A 19,418-nucleotide genomic window follows, 5' to 3' on the forward strand; every position below is an offset into this window, starting at 1 on the left:
TCATGCAAATAGCAACCATAGGAAATACTAAGTTAGACAAAATAGATATTAAAATAGAAAATGTTACTAGAGATAAAAAGGGACATTTTATAATGGAAAGAAGCCAATTCATCAGAAAGATACAACAATTGTAAACATAAATTGGCAAACGTGTAGCTAGCTTGACCAAGAAAAAAAGAGCCTCAAGACATTAAGAGGGGACATTATTACCAATCTTACAGAAATAAAAAATGATTAAAAGAAATATTGTGAACAATTGTATGCCAACAAATTGATAACTTAGGTGAAATGACAAATTCCTCGAAAGACACAAACTACCTAAACTAATTTAGGAAGAAATAGACAATCTGAGTAAAATTATAACAAGTGTAGAGATTGAATTAGTTTTCAAAAAACTACCCATAAAGAAAACAAAGACCCAGGTGGCTTCATTTTCAGTCTGAAAATGAAAGTAAGAAGACAATTCCATCCACAATAGCATCAAAAGAATACCATACTTAGAAATAAATTTATCAAAAAGTGCAAAACATACTCTGAAAACTACAAAACATTTTTGAAAGAAATTAAAGATGATCCAAATAAATGGAAAGCATCCCATGTTTATGTATCAGAAGATTGAATACTGTGAGGATGGCATAACTCCCTAAGCTGATCTACAGATTCAACATAATTCCTATCAGAATTTCAGCTGACTTCATTATAAAAATTGACAACATGATTCTGAAATTCATACTGAATTGAAAGGAACCCAGAATAGCCAAATAATTCTTGAAAAAAGAAGAACAAATAGGAGAATTCATACATCCTAATTTCAAAACTTACTACAAAATAATGTAATGAAGACAGTGTTACTGGCAAAGGATAGACATATAGCTTAACAGGAAAAAGTTGAGACTCCAGAAATAAACCTATACATCTAAGGTCAAGTGATAATCAACAAGGTTACCAAGACTATTCAATGAGAAGGAACAGTCTTTTCAACAAATAGTGCTGGGACAAATGGATATCAAGACACAAAAGAATGAAGTGCATTTCATAAAGAAAAGTTAGTTCAAAATAGATGGAATACCTAAATGTAAGAACTAAAGCTTTAAAACTCTTAGAAGAAAGCATACGGACAAGTCTTCATGACTTCTGACTTGGCAAAGGATTCTTAGCTATGATAACAAAAGTATGAGCAACAAAAGAAAAAATAAGTAAATTGGATTTCATCAATATTTAAAACCTGTGCTTCAAAGAGTGCCATCAAGAAAATGAAAAAACAATACACAGAATGCAAGAAAGTATTTGCAAATCATATATCTGCTAAGTGAATTGTATCTAGAATGTATAAAGGACATTTACAACTGAGTAATAAAAGGACAAATAACCCAATTTAAAAATGGGCAAAAAATCTAAATAGGCATATCTTCAAGAAAGAAGATGAAAGAAGCCAATCACAAAAGACCACATATTATATGATTCCATTCATATAAAAGTCCAGAATAGGGAGATCCATAGAGACAGAAAGTTGATTACTGGTTCCTTAGAGCTGGAGAGGATGGAAGGATAGGAATGAGATGAAAATGTTCTAATATTGATTGTGGTGATGGTTGCACATATCTGTGAATATACTAAAAACCATTGAATTGTATGTACACTTTAGCTCAGTGAATGGTCTGGCATGTGAGTTATATCTCAATAAAGGTGTTTTAAAGAAGAAGTTTGGACACTGTGCTAACAGACAGAATTTAATTACTATGTCAGTGGTGATGCCGGGAACAAGTCAAGAAAATCTATTTAGAAGAAATGACATTTGAGCTGGTTCTTCAAGGGTAAGTACGAACTGTATTTAATCTCTTTTTCTCATTGCTAGTCTTGAAAGATAGAATGGGTTTTTTTGCTATTAATTTGCCTTGAAACCCTTTGAAAACTTGCTGTGTGCCTTAAAAATCTTTAGTAAAAGATTCCCTCCATATGCTTAGACAAAAAAAAATATTTTAATCACCAAAAATTCAATATCTGTGATCTTTTAAAACTTACAATCCTCACCTCCCTCTTTAATACTAATAATTTGTGTCGGACATCCACTCTAAATGATCTGTGCTAACACCATGGCCTGCTGCTTTAGGTAACTGGAAGCGTCAGGTAATCTGCCCAGGTAAATCAAAACAATGTTGATGTTTTTGGACGCTCTGTTTTTCTGTCTCCTTTGAGTTGACGGTCTCTATCCAGATGGGCAGTGGGCTATTTGAGATTTTTATACCTTAGACAGCAGGGAGGGCTGCCAGGCTAATGGTCACTCGTTGAGAGTTAACTGGCATTTATCCATTTTTCACTCATTTATCAATGCATTTAGTTCTTCAACAAGCTTGTGAAGGTTACTATACAACAGACACTGTGCTGTGTGTTGGGAATACAAAAGCAACATTTTGCTTTTGACTGGCTTCTTTCATCTAGCGTGTTTCCAGAGTTCATCCATTTGTAGCATGAATCAATACTTCATTCCTCTTTCTGGCTGAATGATATTCCATTGTATAGATATACCCTATGCTGTTTGTTCATTCATCTGTTAGTGAATATCTCAATGGTTTACACCTTTTGGCTATAATGAATGATGCTGCTGTAAATATTTGTGTACAAGGTTTTGTGTTGACATTTGTTTTCATTCCTCTTGGGTATATACTCGGGAATCGAATTGCTGGGTTACATGGTAATTCTAAGTTTCATCATTTGAGGAACTGCCAGATTGTGTTCTGAAGCAGTTGCGCCATTTTATATTCTCCCCAGCAGTGTATGAGGGTTCAATTTCTCCACATGCATATTATCTTTTTTGCTATCTGACTTTTTTATTCTAGCTGTCCTAGTGTTTGTGGAGTGGTGTCTCTTTGTGGTTTCGATTTGCATTCCCTAATGACAGCAACATGATTTCCCTGTCCTCCAGGAGTTCACAGTCTAATAGCCGAGGGTGGAGAGGTTGGAAAAACCTACAATATGCCATATGTGCTTTAGAATACCTGGTGGTGAGGTCTGGAAAGACTTCAGAAAGGAAGAGACACTGAGCTGAATCTTAAAAGCCTGAGGGTATGTTCTTCTGGCAGACAAAGGTGGAGTGTATGTATGTATACATACTTTTGGGGGAAGGTGCAGAACTTTCCAATGAAAGGGACATCTTGTGTAAAGTACCCCATAGTGAAAGAGTGTGCCCAGATGCACTATGCTATATCCTTCTCCATGGAGTTAGACAAATTGATGTCAATACATTAAATCCTGACTTTCTCATTTACAAATTTCACGGAGGCTAATTTAGCCTCTTTCATTGGAAGCATGATAGGCCTTGAACCTCCTTAACAAGAGATCTTTTCCTTATACACACACCCCAAGGCATCCTCCAGAGTTGAGAAAGATCTCCCCGGCCTAGAGTACTGATTATCCAAGCTAAGGCAGGAAGCTGGCCCACTTCCGCAGCCAACCTCACCGAGAACATGCCAACTCAGTTTGGCCAACCCAAAATGGGCAAACATATTTTGGAATATACAAGCTTCTCATACCTTGAATGTTCCTAAGAATTCCAGAGGTTTTAAGTTAAGCCAGACAAAGTGTCTGCAAATTCTTTGAACAGAAAGGAAAGTCCCGCACCCGGTTACACGTAGTCACTGTGGGTCGTAATGTATCAACCGCCTTGCAAATTAACTAAACAATGCCTTACATTCATATCATCCCTTCCAGTGTGGGAAGCTATCCCACACACATTAATTCATAGGATAATTCTAGGATAAGAAGGTCAAGGGTTCGCTTGAGGAACTGGCAGATAAAGAAACAGAACTGTGATGTGACCAATGTCACGCAGCTCGTAAGTAACAGAGAGAGGACCAGAGCATGGTCTTTTCATTCACGTCCTGAGTTCATCATCCAGAATCCACTCTTTCGTATTCATTATGGTTTTATTTTTCTCTCCTGACAAGAAGTCCGAGGTGGGCAGATCAAGATCACTACAGCAACTCAAGATTGCTGGCAAGAACTGAAATTCTTTCGTCTGTCTGGTCTACCTTCCTTGCTTTGCAGGCCTTTGTCCTCCTGCTTATCCCCTCCTGGTCATCAAACAGCAGCTGCAATTTCAGGCTTGAGTTTGCTCTCTCAGAAGGAACTAGGTGGAAGGGGTAAAAGGACAAGACAGGTAAAAGCTGAACCTGTCCCTTTTTAACAGATAAAGAAAAGCTTTCCTGAAGTCACACCCAGGGGCCTCCTGTTTACACATGCTTGGCCAGAATGGTGTTATATGGTCAGCCCCAGCTGCAAGGGACAAGGAGAAAAAAGAGTTTTGCTTTTGCACGTCTATAGTAGAAAAAGGCAAGGAAGGGAGGGTATTGAATGACTCCTGGGTAAGGTCACCTTCTACCAAGCCCATCACTGAGCTACGTTTAGTCAGCTTTTTAAATATCATATCTCAATTTTCACTAAATATAATAATTATTATTATTATATAGAATATATAATAATAATAAGGGAATAGATTATTATGCAGATAATGTCTAATATATTATACATAAAATGTATATATAAATATATAAATATTTATATAAATACATAAATATATAAATATTTATATAAATACATAAATACAATATTTACATATATATAAATTGCTGGTAGGGAGGGAGGGAGAGGTTGGAATAACAGAATTTTTTTTTTTAATTTATTTATTTATTTATTTATGGCTGTGTTGGGTCTTCGTTTCTGTGCAAGGGCTTTCTCTAGTTGTGGCGAGCGGGGGCCACTCTTCATCGCGGTGCGCAGGCCTCTCACTATCGCGGCCTCTCTTGTTGCAGAGCACAGGCTCCAAACGTGCAGGCTCAGTAATTGCGGTTCACGGGCCCAGCTGCTCCGTGGCATGTGCGATCTTCCCAGACCAGGGCTCGAACCCGTGTCCCCTGCATTGGCAGGCAGATTCTCAACCACTGTGCCACCAGGGAAGCCCCCAGAATATTTTTAATAAGAAACAATGTTGCCTCCTATTGTTCTGGCCTTAGTGCTGTTGCACAGAGATTACTAAAACCTAGGAGTTTTCTAACTTGTCATAAATATATGTTTTGCATCCTTCTCTCTTTTTTCTTCTATAGAAATGTTAAAACCTACACAAAGTAGAGAAGGTAATATAATGACCTCTCTATTCACAGGTTGATAGGTGTACCTATAGACTACCTGCAAAAATGATCATTTTGTTAATCTTGTTTTGTCCATCCCTCCCTTCTTCCTCTGGAATATTTTAAGCAAATTTGCTCCATTTCAATATAACAAAATGAATTTTGCCTGTATGCCTCAAATTTCTTTTTTCTTCTTTTTTTCTAACAAGAGATTCTACAAGAGCTTTAACATGATTTTGAAAAAGTTAACCAATGGGAAAATGTTATTTGAAAGGTCTCTCTCTCTCTCTCTCTCCATATTCTGACCTCTTATTACACAAGTAACAACAAATTGAAAAAACAGAGAGAGAGAGAAATTTAAAACCGGAAAAGCTAGATTTCAAAAGAACTGGGACTTCCTAGGGGAGTACGTCTCACCTCTCTATTGGACAGAGCAGGATTTATCCCCCTCCACACCCATCCCACCACTTAAATGTAGGTCACAGTTATGTGTCAGTTAAAGTACCACTGACAGTTAACAAATGTAGTAATTAGTATTCCATTCAAGTTTACATTCTTTAACATTAAAGAAAAAAAAGTTTCCTGAATCTCAAACCATATGCTAGATGGTTGCTTAGTAGGAACTGCCCCAATTATCCTAAGTGAGAAGCTGTTCAAATAAGAACCTGGCCCTTCCTCCTCTCTTAGAGATCTTGATTACTTTGACCAGGTGCTACTGCCTTATCCTTTAAGACAAACAATCCAGAGTATTAACTATTCCCAGTTAAAGAAATACCTTGTGTATTTATTCATCCCTATACGGTGTTATCCATTGTTCAGCCATTCATTCATTCATTCCCTAATATTTTTCAGGTCTCACATATATATCTTATCACTAAAATCTTTAAGGATGAAAACCCTAGTAAGGAACTGTAATCATATCTCTGTTTTCACAGAGTTCAGGAAACCCATCTCCTAAAAGCTCTATGTGGGAATCAGGTAAAAATTGGTTGTTCTCTAAATGTCTGGAGAGCAAAAATGCCAATCTGACCGTGTATTTGCGAAGAGGCACAGTGGCAGGATGGTGGGGTGGGAAATGCGCCTGGCTGGAAGGATCTCTATATGTGTATTTTTATCAGCCATGTGTTGGATGAAGCGGAGTGCTGCCAGATAGCTTCTTTTCGACAGCTTGGAGTTACTGTTGGGAACAGATCCATGTATGGAAGCGAAAGCCGAAAGGCACAGATAAGCAGAGATCCAGCTATGCAAACCATGTTTAGAGGCACTTAAAGGACAAGCATCCCAGGTTCTTTCTTTCTGGTAAATTTGGACAAACCATCACCCGGGGTCTTTTTTCACATCCAGCCCATGCGGACTGATCAGCCCAGCTCCACAGAGGTAGGTGCAGGGCTTTTGTGATGAAACGTTATCTAAAAGATCATTCGTGAATATTTCCTCCCAAGCTCTTGATGTCCCTTAAGGGAAGCTGCCAGATAATATTTTGGAAGAAAAAGAAAGGTTTGGGTTGGGGCTGGTGACTAAGAGGTATTTAACAGCTCTGCCTTCACAAGACAGGGCAGCTTGGTTACAGAGGGAAAGTGGCAGCATGGAATTGCTCCCAAATAGAATCCCCTTGTCCGGGGTCACTTACTGTTCGGATTTCTGGGGATAGGAATCTCCCTCGATATTGCCAGCACCTTTGAAATGGGCCCCAGCTTCTCGTGGGTTCTGATGCAGTGTATTTTAGGGGAGGGAGGGAGGATTCGCCCTTTACCTTGCTTATGCGTCCAAATCCAGCATAAACTTAACATGTGTGGCTAGTTCTTCCTTAGACCTAGGAAGAGCTGCTTGTAAACGACGTTATTATTTTTGGCAGCTGAAGTCATTTTTGCAGTGTTTCTCAGCAGATCGGAGGTTGATTACATCCTGTTCAAAGATTCTTGGGTTGTTTTCACAAACATGGGGTCTTGCGCAAGTTGAAATTGCTGAAACCAGCTTTAAGCACTAGACTTTTCTCAGTACCTTCGACATTTTCTTTCTTTTTGGCTAATGACTGAAAACTATGGAGCTTGAGGGGAAAGCTATATGACTATAGTTTTGCCACCGGTAATGTTCGGGGAACGGTAGATAGTGGCAGAATCACAAAAGCTAGATGTCTCGGGGTCCAAAGTAAAGCATGAATATGAAGACAAGAACAATATCAGAATCGCTATGACTCTAGTTTCCAGGATACGTGTTAACCCAGCCACAGCATATCAGTTACATGTTGAAATGCTATTCCAGCTAATTACCAAATTGTAATCATTAGATCATTAAGCAGTTCTTTTAAAATTGGTAGCAAAATCTGTGAACCTCTGCAAAACACAAAAGTCAGGGGGGAAAATTGCAGGTCATATCTATAAAATGTGTGTGTGTTTTCAAGACTGAACTAAAAGAATTTTTACACAAGATAATGGAATTTAAATTCAAAATTTCTCTTGCTGAGAATATTGTGTCTATATTTCAAGGAAGATTTGAACCAACTCTTAAGTTTTTTAATCTTAAGATAGAATGTGAGATAAAAAAAAAAGAAACAAAAATTGAATACGATTTTTTCCTTCTCTGATGACAAAACATGACATGGAAAATGATTAATAAACAAGTGTAAAAAAGTAATAAAACAGCTTGTAATACTGACCAAGGAGATGTTCTTTGGATAAATTAGATAGCTGGGAAAAGGATACAGGTGAAGTGACTTTAGTTATGTAGTGGTTTCTTTCAAGTTGTGGACGTTCTCTATTACCAAAAAAAAGTGTCAGGGAAAGAGAAAACATGGTTCTATTTCAGTTAGAATACATTATCATGACTAAAATATTATTATTATAAATTTTCATCAAATTACTCCTGTTCATGTCTAGTCTATTTAAACTGACAGCATGTTAAATTAACAACACATTCAAACTAACCCTTTCCACATCTCTAAAATAGGCTATTTTACTTCATTTAAAAATATTAGCTTGGCCAAAAAGTTCGTTCGGGTTCTTCCATAGGCTGTTACAAGCAAACTTTTTGGCCAAGCCAATACTAATATTCTGTATCTGCAGGAGAGAGACAGAGAGGGAGAGCGAATAAACTATGCCTTCTTTTTTTAAACTAACAGAGCTAACTAAGCTGTCATAACTTTAGCTAAAGTGGAACAGGCCTACAAAAGGATGGTTTTAAAATACTTAAACACTACATACCAGCCGGCTTTCGAAAAGGAACAGCACCAGCACAGCAAGAGTTTTGTCAATTTTCAATATGTAAAATGTTATTCTAAATTAAGTCACTAGTATTTCTAGTATTTGTGATAAGATGCAATACGTATATGACATCATCTACTGTTTTCTCATTTGCTAATTGCCAAGTACATTTCAAGGGTGCACTTCGCGTGAGAAATGTCTGTTCCTGTTCCTGTTTTTCTTTAGCAAACAAATTTAAGAAGTGCAATATAAGTAATAAAGAATGACTTACTGCTATTTTATATATATAGTATGTCACCTATGGAAAAAAAATTGAGCATCAACTACTGATGACTTATGACTTCTTAAGCATTCAGTGATGACTGTACGTGTTAGAAAATCTTGAGATCGTATTTTGAGGAGAGAATTGGAAATGTTGACAGTCTTGTGTGGGAAAAAAAATGACATGAATGCTCTATGCTATAGTTAGCTGATGTAGAAGCAAAATTACAGTGGCCAAGGATAACAGGAAAGTTGACATTTGTCCTAAGAGCACAGGGCACAGCTATGAGGATTCTGTCTGTGAAGGGCCAGATTGGATAGTTCCCGGGCCTGGTTGATGGCGCTGCAATGAGCAAGGGGAACAGACTTTTTAGGGACTTTGATGGCAAACAATATCCCTGAAAATGTTGGGGGGAGAATTTGTATGAAAGTAAGAATTTGTATGAACAATATCCCTGAAACTGTTGGGGGAGAATCTGTATGCTTTTCCAAAGGCATGGAAAATTGTGATCCAGAGGAAAGGTCATTAAGTTTCAAGGAAATGATAACAATGGTTACTCTAAAACAAAAATTCCCTTGCAAACTTCAAATAAAATATAATTTTCTCCAGTGATTAAAAATTGAGTGGTCCCAGACAAACCACTGAAGATTTCAAGATTTTTTTAATGACATTAGGCATGAGACTAGTAGATGGTCCTGGTGAGGAGTTAGAAGGCCCGAGAGGCTGTATAGTTTCTCCAAGGTCAGTCAATGGAAGGTGAAGGGATCCAGGTCACCTGATCAGAACCCATCTGCCCAGACTGCTCCTCTTTCAATTACTTAAAATTACACTTCCATTTCAAATGTCCTGGTGAGATATTAGAAGAAAATTCCATGGCAGAGAATTGTTAAAGTAGTTTTCAGGTATATAAAGTAATGAAAGGGGAACAAATTCCCATGGCACTTAGCTGAGGAGAAAATGGCCTTTCCTATTTCATCAACTTCTTCCCATGAGATGATCCATGGTTCTCAACACTTTAAAATCACTTGGTGGGGGTGATGTCCGCTGCGCCCCTGATCAACTAAATATGCTCATGGGGTCCAGGCAAAGGTAGTTTATTTTTTTAATCTATCCCATGAAATCCTAATGTGCAACCAACATTGAGAAGCCCTTTCTTTTTGCAGTAAAAAAGTGGTAACCAGTCCAGTTTATTTCATTGGTGTGTGTGTGTGGGGGGGGGGGGGTAACAGAACCACAGCTGAAGATAAAAAAATGTAATCTTTCCAAGAAAGATGACTTTTCTGGAAGTTTGATTGATGTAATCTTCACTGACAGGGCGTTCCTATTTAAAAGTTTCAACGTATTTAAAAAGAAGTTTTCTCTACAATAAAGTATTGATATAGATCTATTTGATATCTCTCATACTCCCTAGGCTGAAACCTATGTGAATGCTGACCACAATTATTGAGAGGTAAAAAAAATATATATGTATATGTGACATTATGGTTCTTAACTATAGCTGCTAAATGAAATTTCATATTGTTTTAGCAAATTATCAAATAGTCATCTTGAAAGGGCATATTAAGTTTGGATAGCAACAGTTTTCTAAGGATTAGGCAAATCATTCTCTTTTTTGCCTTTTGCCTTTCTAAATGTCAAGAACTTTGGAGAGAGGGTGTGTGATTTTACTCAGAAGATATATTAATTTATCACATATCAATACATATGAATAAGAAACTAACACTGGCCACAATACCAAGAGGCAATGAAGGGTTACAAAAGACTCCTTTCATTTAAGTAGGAACTGAAGGCTGGGCTCTCTGAGGCCTGCAGAAATGATTCTGGGTTGAATGCAAGTAGAGATAAAATAAATAACTCCTCTAGATTTCAGCTCAGGGTAAAGAGGACTCTTCGAGAAAGTGGGTGGAGCAGTGGTTAGAGTTATGACTGCTGAGGGTGATTGGAGTCTGACAGCCTGAGTTTCAGGTCTGGCTCTTCAATGTATTAATGGCCGTGTGACTTTGGACAAGTAACATCATCTTTTTAAGCCTCTATTTCTCTTCTCTGCAAATTATGGACAGCAATGACCATACTGAAGGGATAAATTGGCAAAGTTCAAATAAAGAGTTTAGCTTAATGGCCTGTAAATGGTGGTACCATCTTTGTAAGCAATGTTAAAATCAAATGGATTTTTCTTGAGACTAACTTCCCTGTCACTAGAAATAGTAAACAGAAGAGTGATCACATCTCAAAGAGAGTATAGATGAATTCTTAAATTCCTTTCAAGTCAGTTTCTAGAATTAACCCACCATTAACTTTGAATATTTGGCAGATATTGATTAAATACTCTTGAACTGATTGATTATGAAATTGAATTCCCCTCTTACTCCAAATCATACCATGGTGAGTCTGGAAACTATCATTTAAGATATAAAAAATAAATAGATACAGATATATATTCCCTCATGAATATTAAAAAAACTTTCAAAAATTAAGTCATATCTTAATAGAAGAGAAGGGCACCGGTTAAAAAGGCATTTCTTAAATCATTTTTCTGAACAAGGTCTGTTTTAGGTAGAGATAGAAGAATCCATTGAATATTTACCCTATTCATAGTAATGTATTATATTCCAATTAATAATAATATATAATAGTAATAATAACTCTAGTTCTTTAGTTTCTCCAGCAGCTTGCCCTCTGAGAGATAAGGTGCAATCATATGTAAAATGACATATATACTGTTATCTATTATGCTGTTATTATGCTATTATCCATCGCAAGCTGTTGTTGAATTTCATTCAAAGATATAGAATTTTAAAAACTATTTCAAAATCTTAACTAATTTTGCCACTGCCTTACCCATATGGATAAAATATTAAGAAATAAAAATTGTTTTTTTCGGTTAAAACCCTGAGTTCTCGATTCAGACAAATCCATAAAATCCCAACTACACTTCTTATTGTCATGTTGGGCAAGTTACCTAATAACTATCTTGACATGCGTTGAACTCCACTCTTTTCCAAGCACACTTCTAAGCAAGTCACATATATTAATTCATAAATTCTAACAATTACCCTACAAGATTGGCAACCATTCTGTGAATAGTTATGCACAGAAATGTTGGCAATATGCCCAAGGTCACACGACAAGTAAACAGAAGAGGCAGGATTTGAAGCCTCTTCTTAGCCTCTGTGTTTTCCTGTCCCGCAACTCTTTCTTGGCCTTTTAAAAATAGAAACAAATAGATTAATGTATGAAAAAATTAATGTACGAAAAGTATTCAGCATAGTGTCTGACAAGAAGGGAGAGCAAACCATGTTATTCTCAGATTATTGTCCACTTAATCTGTTTAATGAGTAAACTAATCATCTGAAACAATGTTTCTGAGCACCAGCTATATAAGAAATAGTATTGATTGCTCTTTATAAACTAACATTTATAAATTGTTGACTGGATACTTTTCAGAAATAGAGGTTAAACTGTTATTTTAAAGAGAAGGGACTGTACTCCATTTTCTTTCCCTCCCTATCATATTACCTACTTTTCGATAAACGTGTGTCAAAATTTTTACATCCTTCCCCCAGTCTTCACTGTTACGTAGCAAAGATGATTTGTATAAAGATGATAAAATGAGATAAAAATCGTTTAAATGAAAGTTAGTATTGTATTCAGGGACCCATCTCACAGACATATTAAACTGCATTTAAATTCCAATTCAAAATTTTAAATGAAGAACAAGAGCTCTACTTGGCATTCAACTTACATTTTAGATTATGCTTATGAGCATCGGACCGTCAGGAATTCAACATAAAATTTTCACCAGTATTGTAGAGTTGTGTATTAGTTTTATGAAAATTATAATGAAATGTATTTTAACTATGGCAATACAAATTATAAAGAAGTTATTCACTTATTTTTTTGCAAAGAGAATGTAATGAAAGATTACCTTTTTACTTTTTTTTTTAATTTATCATTTATTTATTATTTTTTTTGGCTGTGTTGGGTCTTCGTTTCTGTGCGAGGGCTTTCTCTAGTTGCGGCAAGCGGGGGCCTCTCACTATCGCGGCCTCTCCTGTTGCGGAGCACAGGCTCCAGACGCGCAGGCTCAGTAGTTGCGGCTCACGGGCCTAGTTGCTCCGCGACATGTGGGATCTTCCCAGACCAGGGCTCGAACCCGTGTTCCCTGCATTGGCAGGCAGATTCTCAACCACTGCGCCACCAGGGAAGCCCCTATTTTTACTTTTTATCAGGCGCGTGCAGAGGAATAGAGGTCAAATCCACCTTCTACCACTCTATTTTTACTCTGTTACACATTCAAGATCATTTGTTATATTGTTTCCCCGGAGATGATTCTGCTGCTATTAATTTAAATATTGTTTTGCCTTAAAAAGATAAATATCTACTGTGATTCATGTAAGGGATAGGGAAAGGAAATCAAAAGATTAGCGACTTAAGCAAAAAATGGGGTTCCTGCAGTTCCCATAAATCTATAGTCCCTAACAGGTTACACTTTTTAAACTATCAACGATCAACAACACTATGAACAAACAGCCATAATAATTAACTTAAAGCACATAATTTCCTAAGCAGTTCAAAGCACTGAAAAACTAAAACAAAAACACACTATGCTAAGTACCAGCCACCCAAAGTTTCGTTACAAAGAAACAAAATTGAAGTAACACTTATATACTTAGCTTTTGTTCAGTATGTGTGTCCCAAAGCCACAGTTTAGGCCCGTGATCTTTTGGGGAACACAGACTAAATAAATAACTAATTTAGAGAATATATGTCCCAAAGCTCATTTTTTTTTCCTCAATAATCCACTCGGGTCTAGCTAAAACAAAATGTGCCCGATTTACTGGATAATTTTATCTATTTTTCAAGGAAACATCTAATAAATATTCATTGACTAGTTTGAGAACCAGATCTCCAAAAGTTCAGCAAGGTTGTGACCTTCCAAACCACATCTTCCAAAATGGGATGTGAGAAGGAATTGTTCTTCAATATCTTTGGTGAAATCAAAGGTTCCATTATCCAAAAACAGCATCTGTGATCTATTGTATAAAATGAATCTCCATCTCAGATATTCAGAGGACACGCTAACATGTCACTAGCTCTGTCAAATCCTGCAGAAAGATAATCTGGGCATGACCTTGTTGTTATGCTAAATGATGATTTAGAATCCAGATGAGGGGTAGCGCATTCACTGCCCTCCCTGACCTCACAGCATCCGTGGCGAACATCAATCATGTCATCGTCACTGACTCAGCCTAGATTCGTCTCAGAGTCATTCTCAGTGGATTGTTGCAGGCACTCAGCACTAACTGACCAGAGTTAATACATAGGATGAAATATAGCTGTCATCCGATCATGGAAAAATCCCCTGGAAATATCAATAGTTAACTCTGAAAGAATTGATTAAACCCAGGCCTATGGTTTTAACACAAAGGACAAGCTATTTAATGGGTCCCTATGCAAAAAGAGTAGAAGGGTGCCTAGCTTACAGAATGCCAATTTAAGTTCCAACTTGAATAGTTTCATCCATATACATGCATAGCTATTCTAAAAGTATAGAAAAGTCTTCTGAGTATTGTTTTTGTTGTTTTGGGGAGGTGATGAAGGCACAAATCATACGTTCTCTTTTGATTCAGCCTACTGTAGAAGATATGTTTGTGTACTTGTGTATTTGTATGCCTGTGTGCTTTTTTTTATTGTGTTCCCAGAGCACTTAGAATTGAGCTCTCCCAGCGTTTCGCACCAGTGAAATTATGTGGTTCTGTCGCTATACTAAACTCATTGAGTTCCTGGAGCTACATTAAATACCAGGAGACACAGCACTGAAGAACTTAGTCTGGTGGGGCAGAGAATCACAGGAACAGGCTGTCGCAAAGCAGTTTCATAGAGAACTATGGGAAAAAGTTAATAGCACAGGCCAGTGGTGACCCAGGGAGGTGGCAGCATATGCAAAAGTCTGGAGGAAAGAGGAAAATATGCCACATTAGGGATGGGAAACAACAAATAATTCAGCATTGCAAGAGGTGGCTTTTTGGTTGGGTTGACTTGTTTTTGACTCTTTATTGAAGTATAGTATAGCCACAGAAACACGTGGCTGTGCGGTTCAATGTATTTTCATAAATAGAATTCACTCACGTGTCCATGTATTCAGCACCTAGATCAAGACACAGAACCATTATCAGCACCTCAGAAGGTCCCCTGATAACCCTTTCCAGACATTTTTCCCCTCAAAGATAATCAATAGACTGATCTCTATCAGTGTTCTGCTGTTGCTGAGATTTGAGGTGTGCATTAGCCAGCAGCGAGCCTGGAAATGTGATGGCAGAAAAAAAATAAAATCTCCCTTATCTTGTTAAGAAGGTGGAACTTTCTTCTGAAGGCAGTGGCAGGGGAATGGGAGGTGAGGGGGTGGGAGTACAGAAAGGTCGAGCCAGAACTGTGACCAGATTTGTGATACCTCTTAATTTTGTATCTCCACTACCATTTCCTGACACAAAGTAGACAATTAATGTCTGATGGATAACTGAGTGGCTAAATGAATATCCTTTACTTACTCTAAGTAATGTATTTATTATTGAAAATCATGTAAAAGTATTCAAATACTCTTAACAAATCACACCTGCGCTAAGGAGATACCAAAGAACTATTTTTAAATGATTACTTCGTTCTTCTTGTAAGAACCAATGAGATAAAGCGTGTAATATGTTTAGTTCCTAGCACATAATAATTACTCAATAAATGGTAGCTATTATTGTTATTCATTCAGTAAGCATTTACTGAGCATCTACTATTTCCAAACGCTGTGCTTTTGTGTATAAAATGATGACTGAGACACAGTCCTTTCTCTCAAAGAATTCATTAATAAAGGTGCAGGATGTAAAGTTAAAGAAGAGAACCATTCCAGAGATTGATAACAAAACATTAATCCAGGACAAGTCAAAAAGCAACATAAGGCTGGGAGGGAAGGTAGAAACCAAGCTAAAATGTTTATGCCTTCTTCAGTGGATCAAATGTGTGCTGTGATGAAAGGGAGGATACATTGGGAAGATAAACCACGGGGTGATGAGTAGGAATTGCTCTAAAGAAAGTTTTTAAATGACTATAGTATAACATTCATTTCTAGGGTTATATCTACCTTGTCTGTTTGCCTTCATATTTATATGCATTGGCTTAGGATGAACTAAATGGAACAGACCAGAATCCTGTTGGGGAATTGATATGTATGCTGGGAAAGGGAAGGATTTTAATTCTTCTGAAATGGCCAGTATTAAGATGATGTCTAGAGATCATGAACCCAATCTTTGCTGTTTCATGGTAAGAGCTTGATTTAGGATGGAGAGTAAAGCAGAGTGAGAAGATACAAAGAAGGAGTTCCTTTGATACTATGATCCCAAGGTTATAACACTATCTGAAACTTGGGCCACTCACTGCATCCACAGGGGGATGATATATTCTTCTTATTAAACTTTGCTCAGGTCCCACCTGTGTAGGAGATGAGATGGGGCAACAGTATTGAAATCCCTGCCCGGTGGGCAACAGGCAACTCCCAAAGGGCTTGATGAGGAACAAACCAAAAGGTGACAGATGTCCCTATAACTGTTGAAGGACTTGAAGGAACATTTCCCTTCCTTAGTGTGTTTCCCTGTCTTCCTAGGAGTCTGTACTGGGTGGTGTCTAGAAAGTCTCTGCTTTTAAGCGTTTCTGGTTCGATTACAGATCAATTTTGAAAAACAAGGAAACGAGAAAGGTAGATTTAATCCATATGTTTCAAAACACTGCATGCCAGTCGAAAGAGAGCACTTGCCAGTCAAAATACCTAGAACTGAGGGAGATTAATGTAATTGGCAAATTATTTTAAAATGTCAGTGTTCTAAAGTGAGCAAGGGTGAGCATTTATTTTTAACTGTTTTGCTAATTTATGTTGAAGAACTGAACATTATAGAAATGGTATACAAAGAGGATATACACACTCCAATGGAGGTACTGGAGTGCTAATGTAACTGCAGTATTAGAGTTATAACTCAGACAATATAAACACAAACAAAAAGCACAGCAGGATAAGGAGACAGAGAAAGAGGAGGGAAAGTGCTTTTAGGTAGGGTGGTCAAAGGAAATGAAATTTGAGCAGAAAACTAAATGCAGTGAGGAAACAAGTCAGGTGAATAATTGGGGAGAAGATTTCCAGACAGAGGGAAAAACTAGTAAGTATAAAGGCATTGAGGTAGGAGCATACGTGATCTGTTCTAGGAGCAATAAGGAGCCCAGTGAGGCTCTATAAAAAGTAGGAGAGTGATAAAAAATGACATCAGAGATATAGCTAACAGCTAATTCATTAGGTCTTTGAAGCCCATAGACTTGGAAGACTCGGTTAGGGGACTTTAATTCCAAGACTGCTAGGAATCTACTGGAAGATTATGAACTGAGACATGAAATGAACTAACTTACATTTTTAACACTTAATTCCAGCTGCAGTAGGGAGGATAAATTGTAGAAAGGCAATAAATAAATAAATAAAGCAAGCAGATGATAATGATAGACACCTTACAGGTCGAGGGTCTACATAATTGGTCATCAGAATCAGAACATTTTTGAGAGTAAAAGGGGGAAGAATTATCATCACACTGGATCAACAGCAGTGAACTGGGAATGTCCCAGGCAAACCGGGACATATGCTCGCCCTAATTAAAGGGCTGTTTTCAACAATAAATTAGTACTGCGTAGGCGTTCAAAGAAAATCAGCCAAAATTAGTAGCTACCAAACTCTTTCACCAAATACTAGTGAACTGAGTATTAATGGGCTATAAACTAATTCTATGAGAGAATAAACTAGGGACTACTAGGTTAAACCCAGGTAAACTGGTTCTTACTAAAGGAGTTCTTTTAAGAAGCTAATTTGCTTTGGGGATACCTAAGCACTGTTGATCATATGCAGTGTTTCTCAGTTATATGTCTATAGATTTTATTTTTTCAAGAAGATAATATCTTGTGACACCAGCCTTCCGTGGAACTCAGTATGGGGAATAGCAATCCAGGAGAAAGGTATGGTTCAGGGATAGCGTGGAGTAAACGATGGATGGTTATGATTCTAAGATCCGACCCAGGCATTTTAGTTAAATTACTGGGTAGATAACTCAGTGGTGTGAGGAGCTCCAAATTGCAATTCAAAAGCAGTGTCACGCTGATTTAGCAGCTACCAAAATATCAAGGTTGTTCTTAACCCCAGTAGATGCAAAGAAGCCTGTTTTTCATTTTCCATGAAAATCTAATATTTGCTGTGTGCTTGTGGTTCTGTGGACTTAAGTTTATGCCTGGGAATTTTTAAAAGTAAAAAGGTTCTTGGTGCCCTTTCCTTCTCCAGTAAGGACTTGGGATCAGAGGCAAGGACAGTGGACCAGAAAAAGAGATTCTGAATTGCCATTGACACAGAGGCCAGAAACACGTGTGGAAAACTAAATATGTAAAGTATGAAGGCAAGAAGATGAGTTCAGAAATGAAAGAAGTACCTAACCTTGCCAGGTACCCAAGCAGAAAGTTGTCCTGGGTCCTAGGATGGCGGCTATTGCTTGCAGCTGCTTCCCATGCACTCTGACGGGAGTTATGTGGGTGAGTCAGCAATCAGAATGCTTGGAAACTGTCACCAACTTCTAGACACTGGCTTACAAATGATCCATAAATTCTTAAAAGGTGCTCAAAGAGTGCCTCTCTAAATCTCTTCTTCTACTTAATATTTCCTTTGGCGGGGTGGGGTGAGGGGGTGTTTACCCTCTATGCTCCTGTAACTACTACCAACAATAGTAGCTAACACATAAAGCAATTTCTACACATCAGGCAGAATTTCCTCAGTGCTTTTACATACATTAACTCATTAAGTCCTGACAATAACCTTATAAGCCGGATCCTCTTATTATCCTCATTTTCAGGTGAGGAAAATGATATAGGGAAGGACTAAGTAAACCTGGCTAAGGTCACACAAATAATAAATAGTAGAGCTGGACAAATCTGGTTCCAGAGCCAACGCTACTATTCACTCTACTATGGGCAAGTTCTTCACAGAAATTAATGGAGAAAGATAACTTTTTTATCTAGTTCTAGTCTTTATGATCACATAGAACGTGATTCCTATTCCGACTGACATCACTTGAAGTCTCTGAAGACCAGCAGTTATTACATTTGTCTCAAACTTTATGGCTCCAATTTCTTAGTGGGTCCCCTTATGACATGTGTGTGAATTCCTACTTAATTTAATGCCTGAAAACTCATCTTCGAATGTGTTTTTCCATTTGTTTATCTATTTAATTGATGTGTTGATGGGGTTGAGAGGCACAACTCAGTCAAAAAGCACTTGCAGGTGATTTTGAGGGCTCCAGGTGCAGGACGTTGAGACCCACCCTTTTTAAATTGCATCTATTAAGATGTCTGCGGATCCTGAATGCCATCCAGTCTGTTTTCATTTTTCAACTTTGACATCTATTGCAAATGTAGTGAGAATGGCTTTTATATCTTTATCCTATACTCTGACAAAGTCTTTAGCCAAAGGCAAGGCCAGTGCCATGCAACACATCAGTCACTTTCCATCCAGCCTGAGTCAGCAATCTTTGAGCACCGTTATTTAGTAAGGACTCCACCTAATCGCATTATCAGGCAGTCCATAGTCTTCCATCTGGTCCAAAGTGCTTTTGTGTAGTCATGCAAAACATCCTGATGAAGGTCAGAAATCACGTACCAACAGCATTTTTCTCTTCAGTGAAAGATCGCTCAGTGTCATGAGGTTAGTCTGACTTGACTTTGAACATTGAAACTCCGTTTGCTCATTTGTACTTTCATGGCTCCTCTTCCAAT

General features: G+C 37.6%; 1 protein-coding gene across 2 annotated transcripts in view; it reads left to right on the top strand.

The window, feature by feature from the left end:
• The first annotated feature begins 6,405 nt into the window (after window positions 1-6,405).
• The window catches only part of SLC8A1 (solute carrier family 8 member A1), a 409,941-nt gene continuing 396,928 nt past the window's right edge, over window positions 6,406-19,418 (top strand). Inside the window, exon 1 of one of the 2 annotated variants that reach the window (XM_082427686.1) lies at window positions 6,406-6,500. Coding sequence is in view for 1 of the 2 variants with exons in the window: in XM_082427683.1 (XP_082283809.1) it covers window positions 6,471-6,500 (30 nt within the window). In the remaining variant the exon portion in view is untranslated. The remainder of the gene's footprint in view (window positions 6,501-19,418) is intronic. The other variant, XM_082427683.1, reaches the window with a different exon arrangement.

The sequence above is a fragment of the Balaenoptera physalus genome (assembly GCF_965194825.1).
Source record: "Balaenoptera physalus genome assembly, chromosome: 15".
NCBI classification, from domain to species: Eukaryota; Metazoa; Chordata; class Mammalia; order Artiodactyla; family Balaenopteridae; genus Balaenoptera; species Balaenoptera physalus.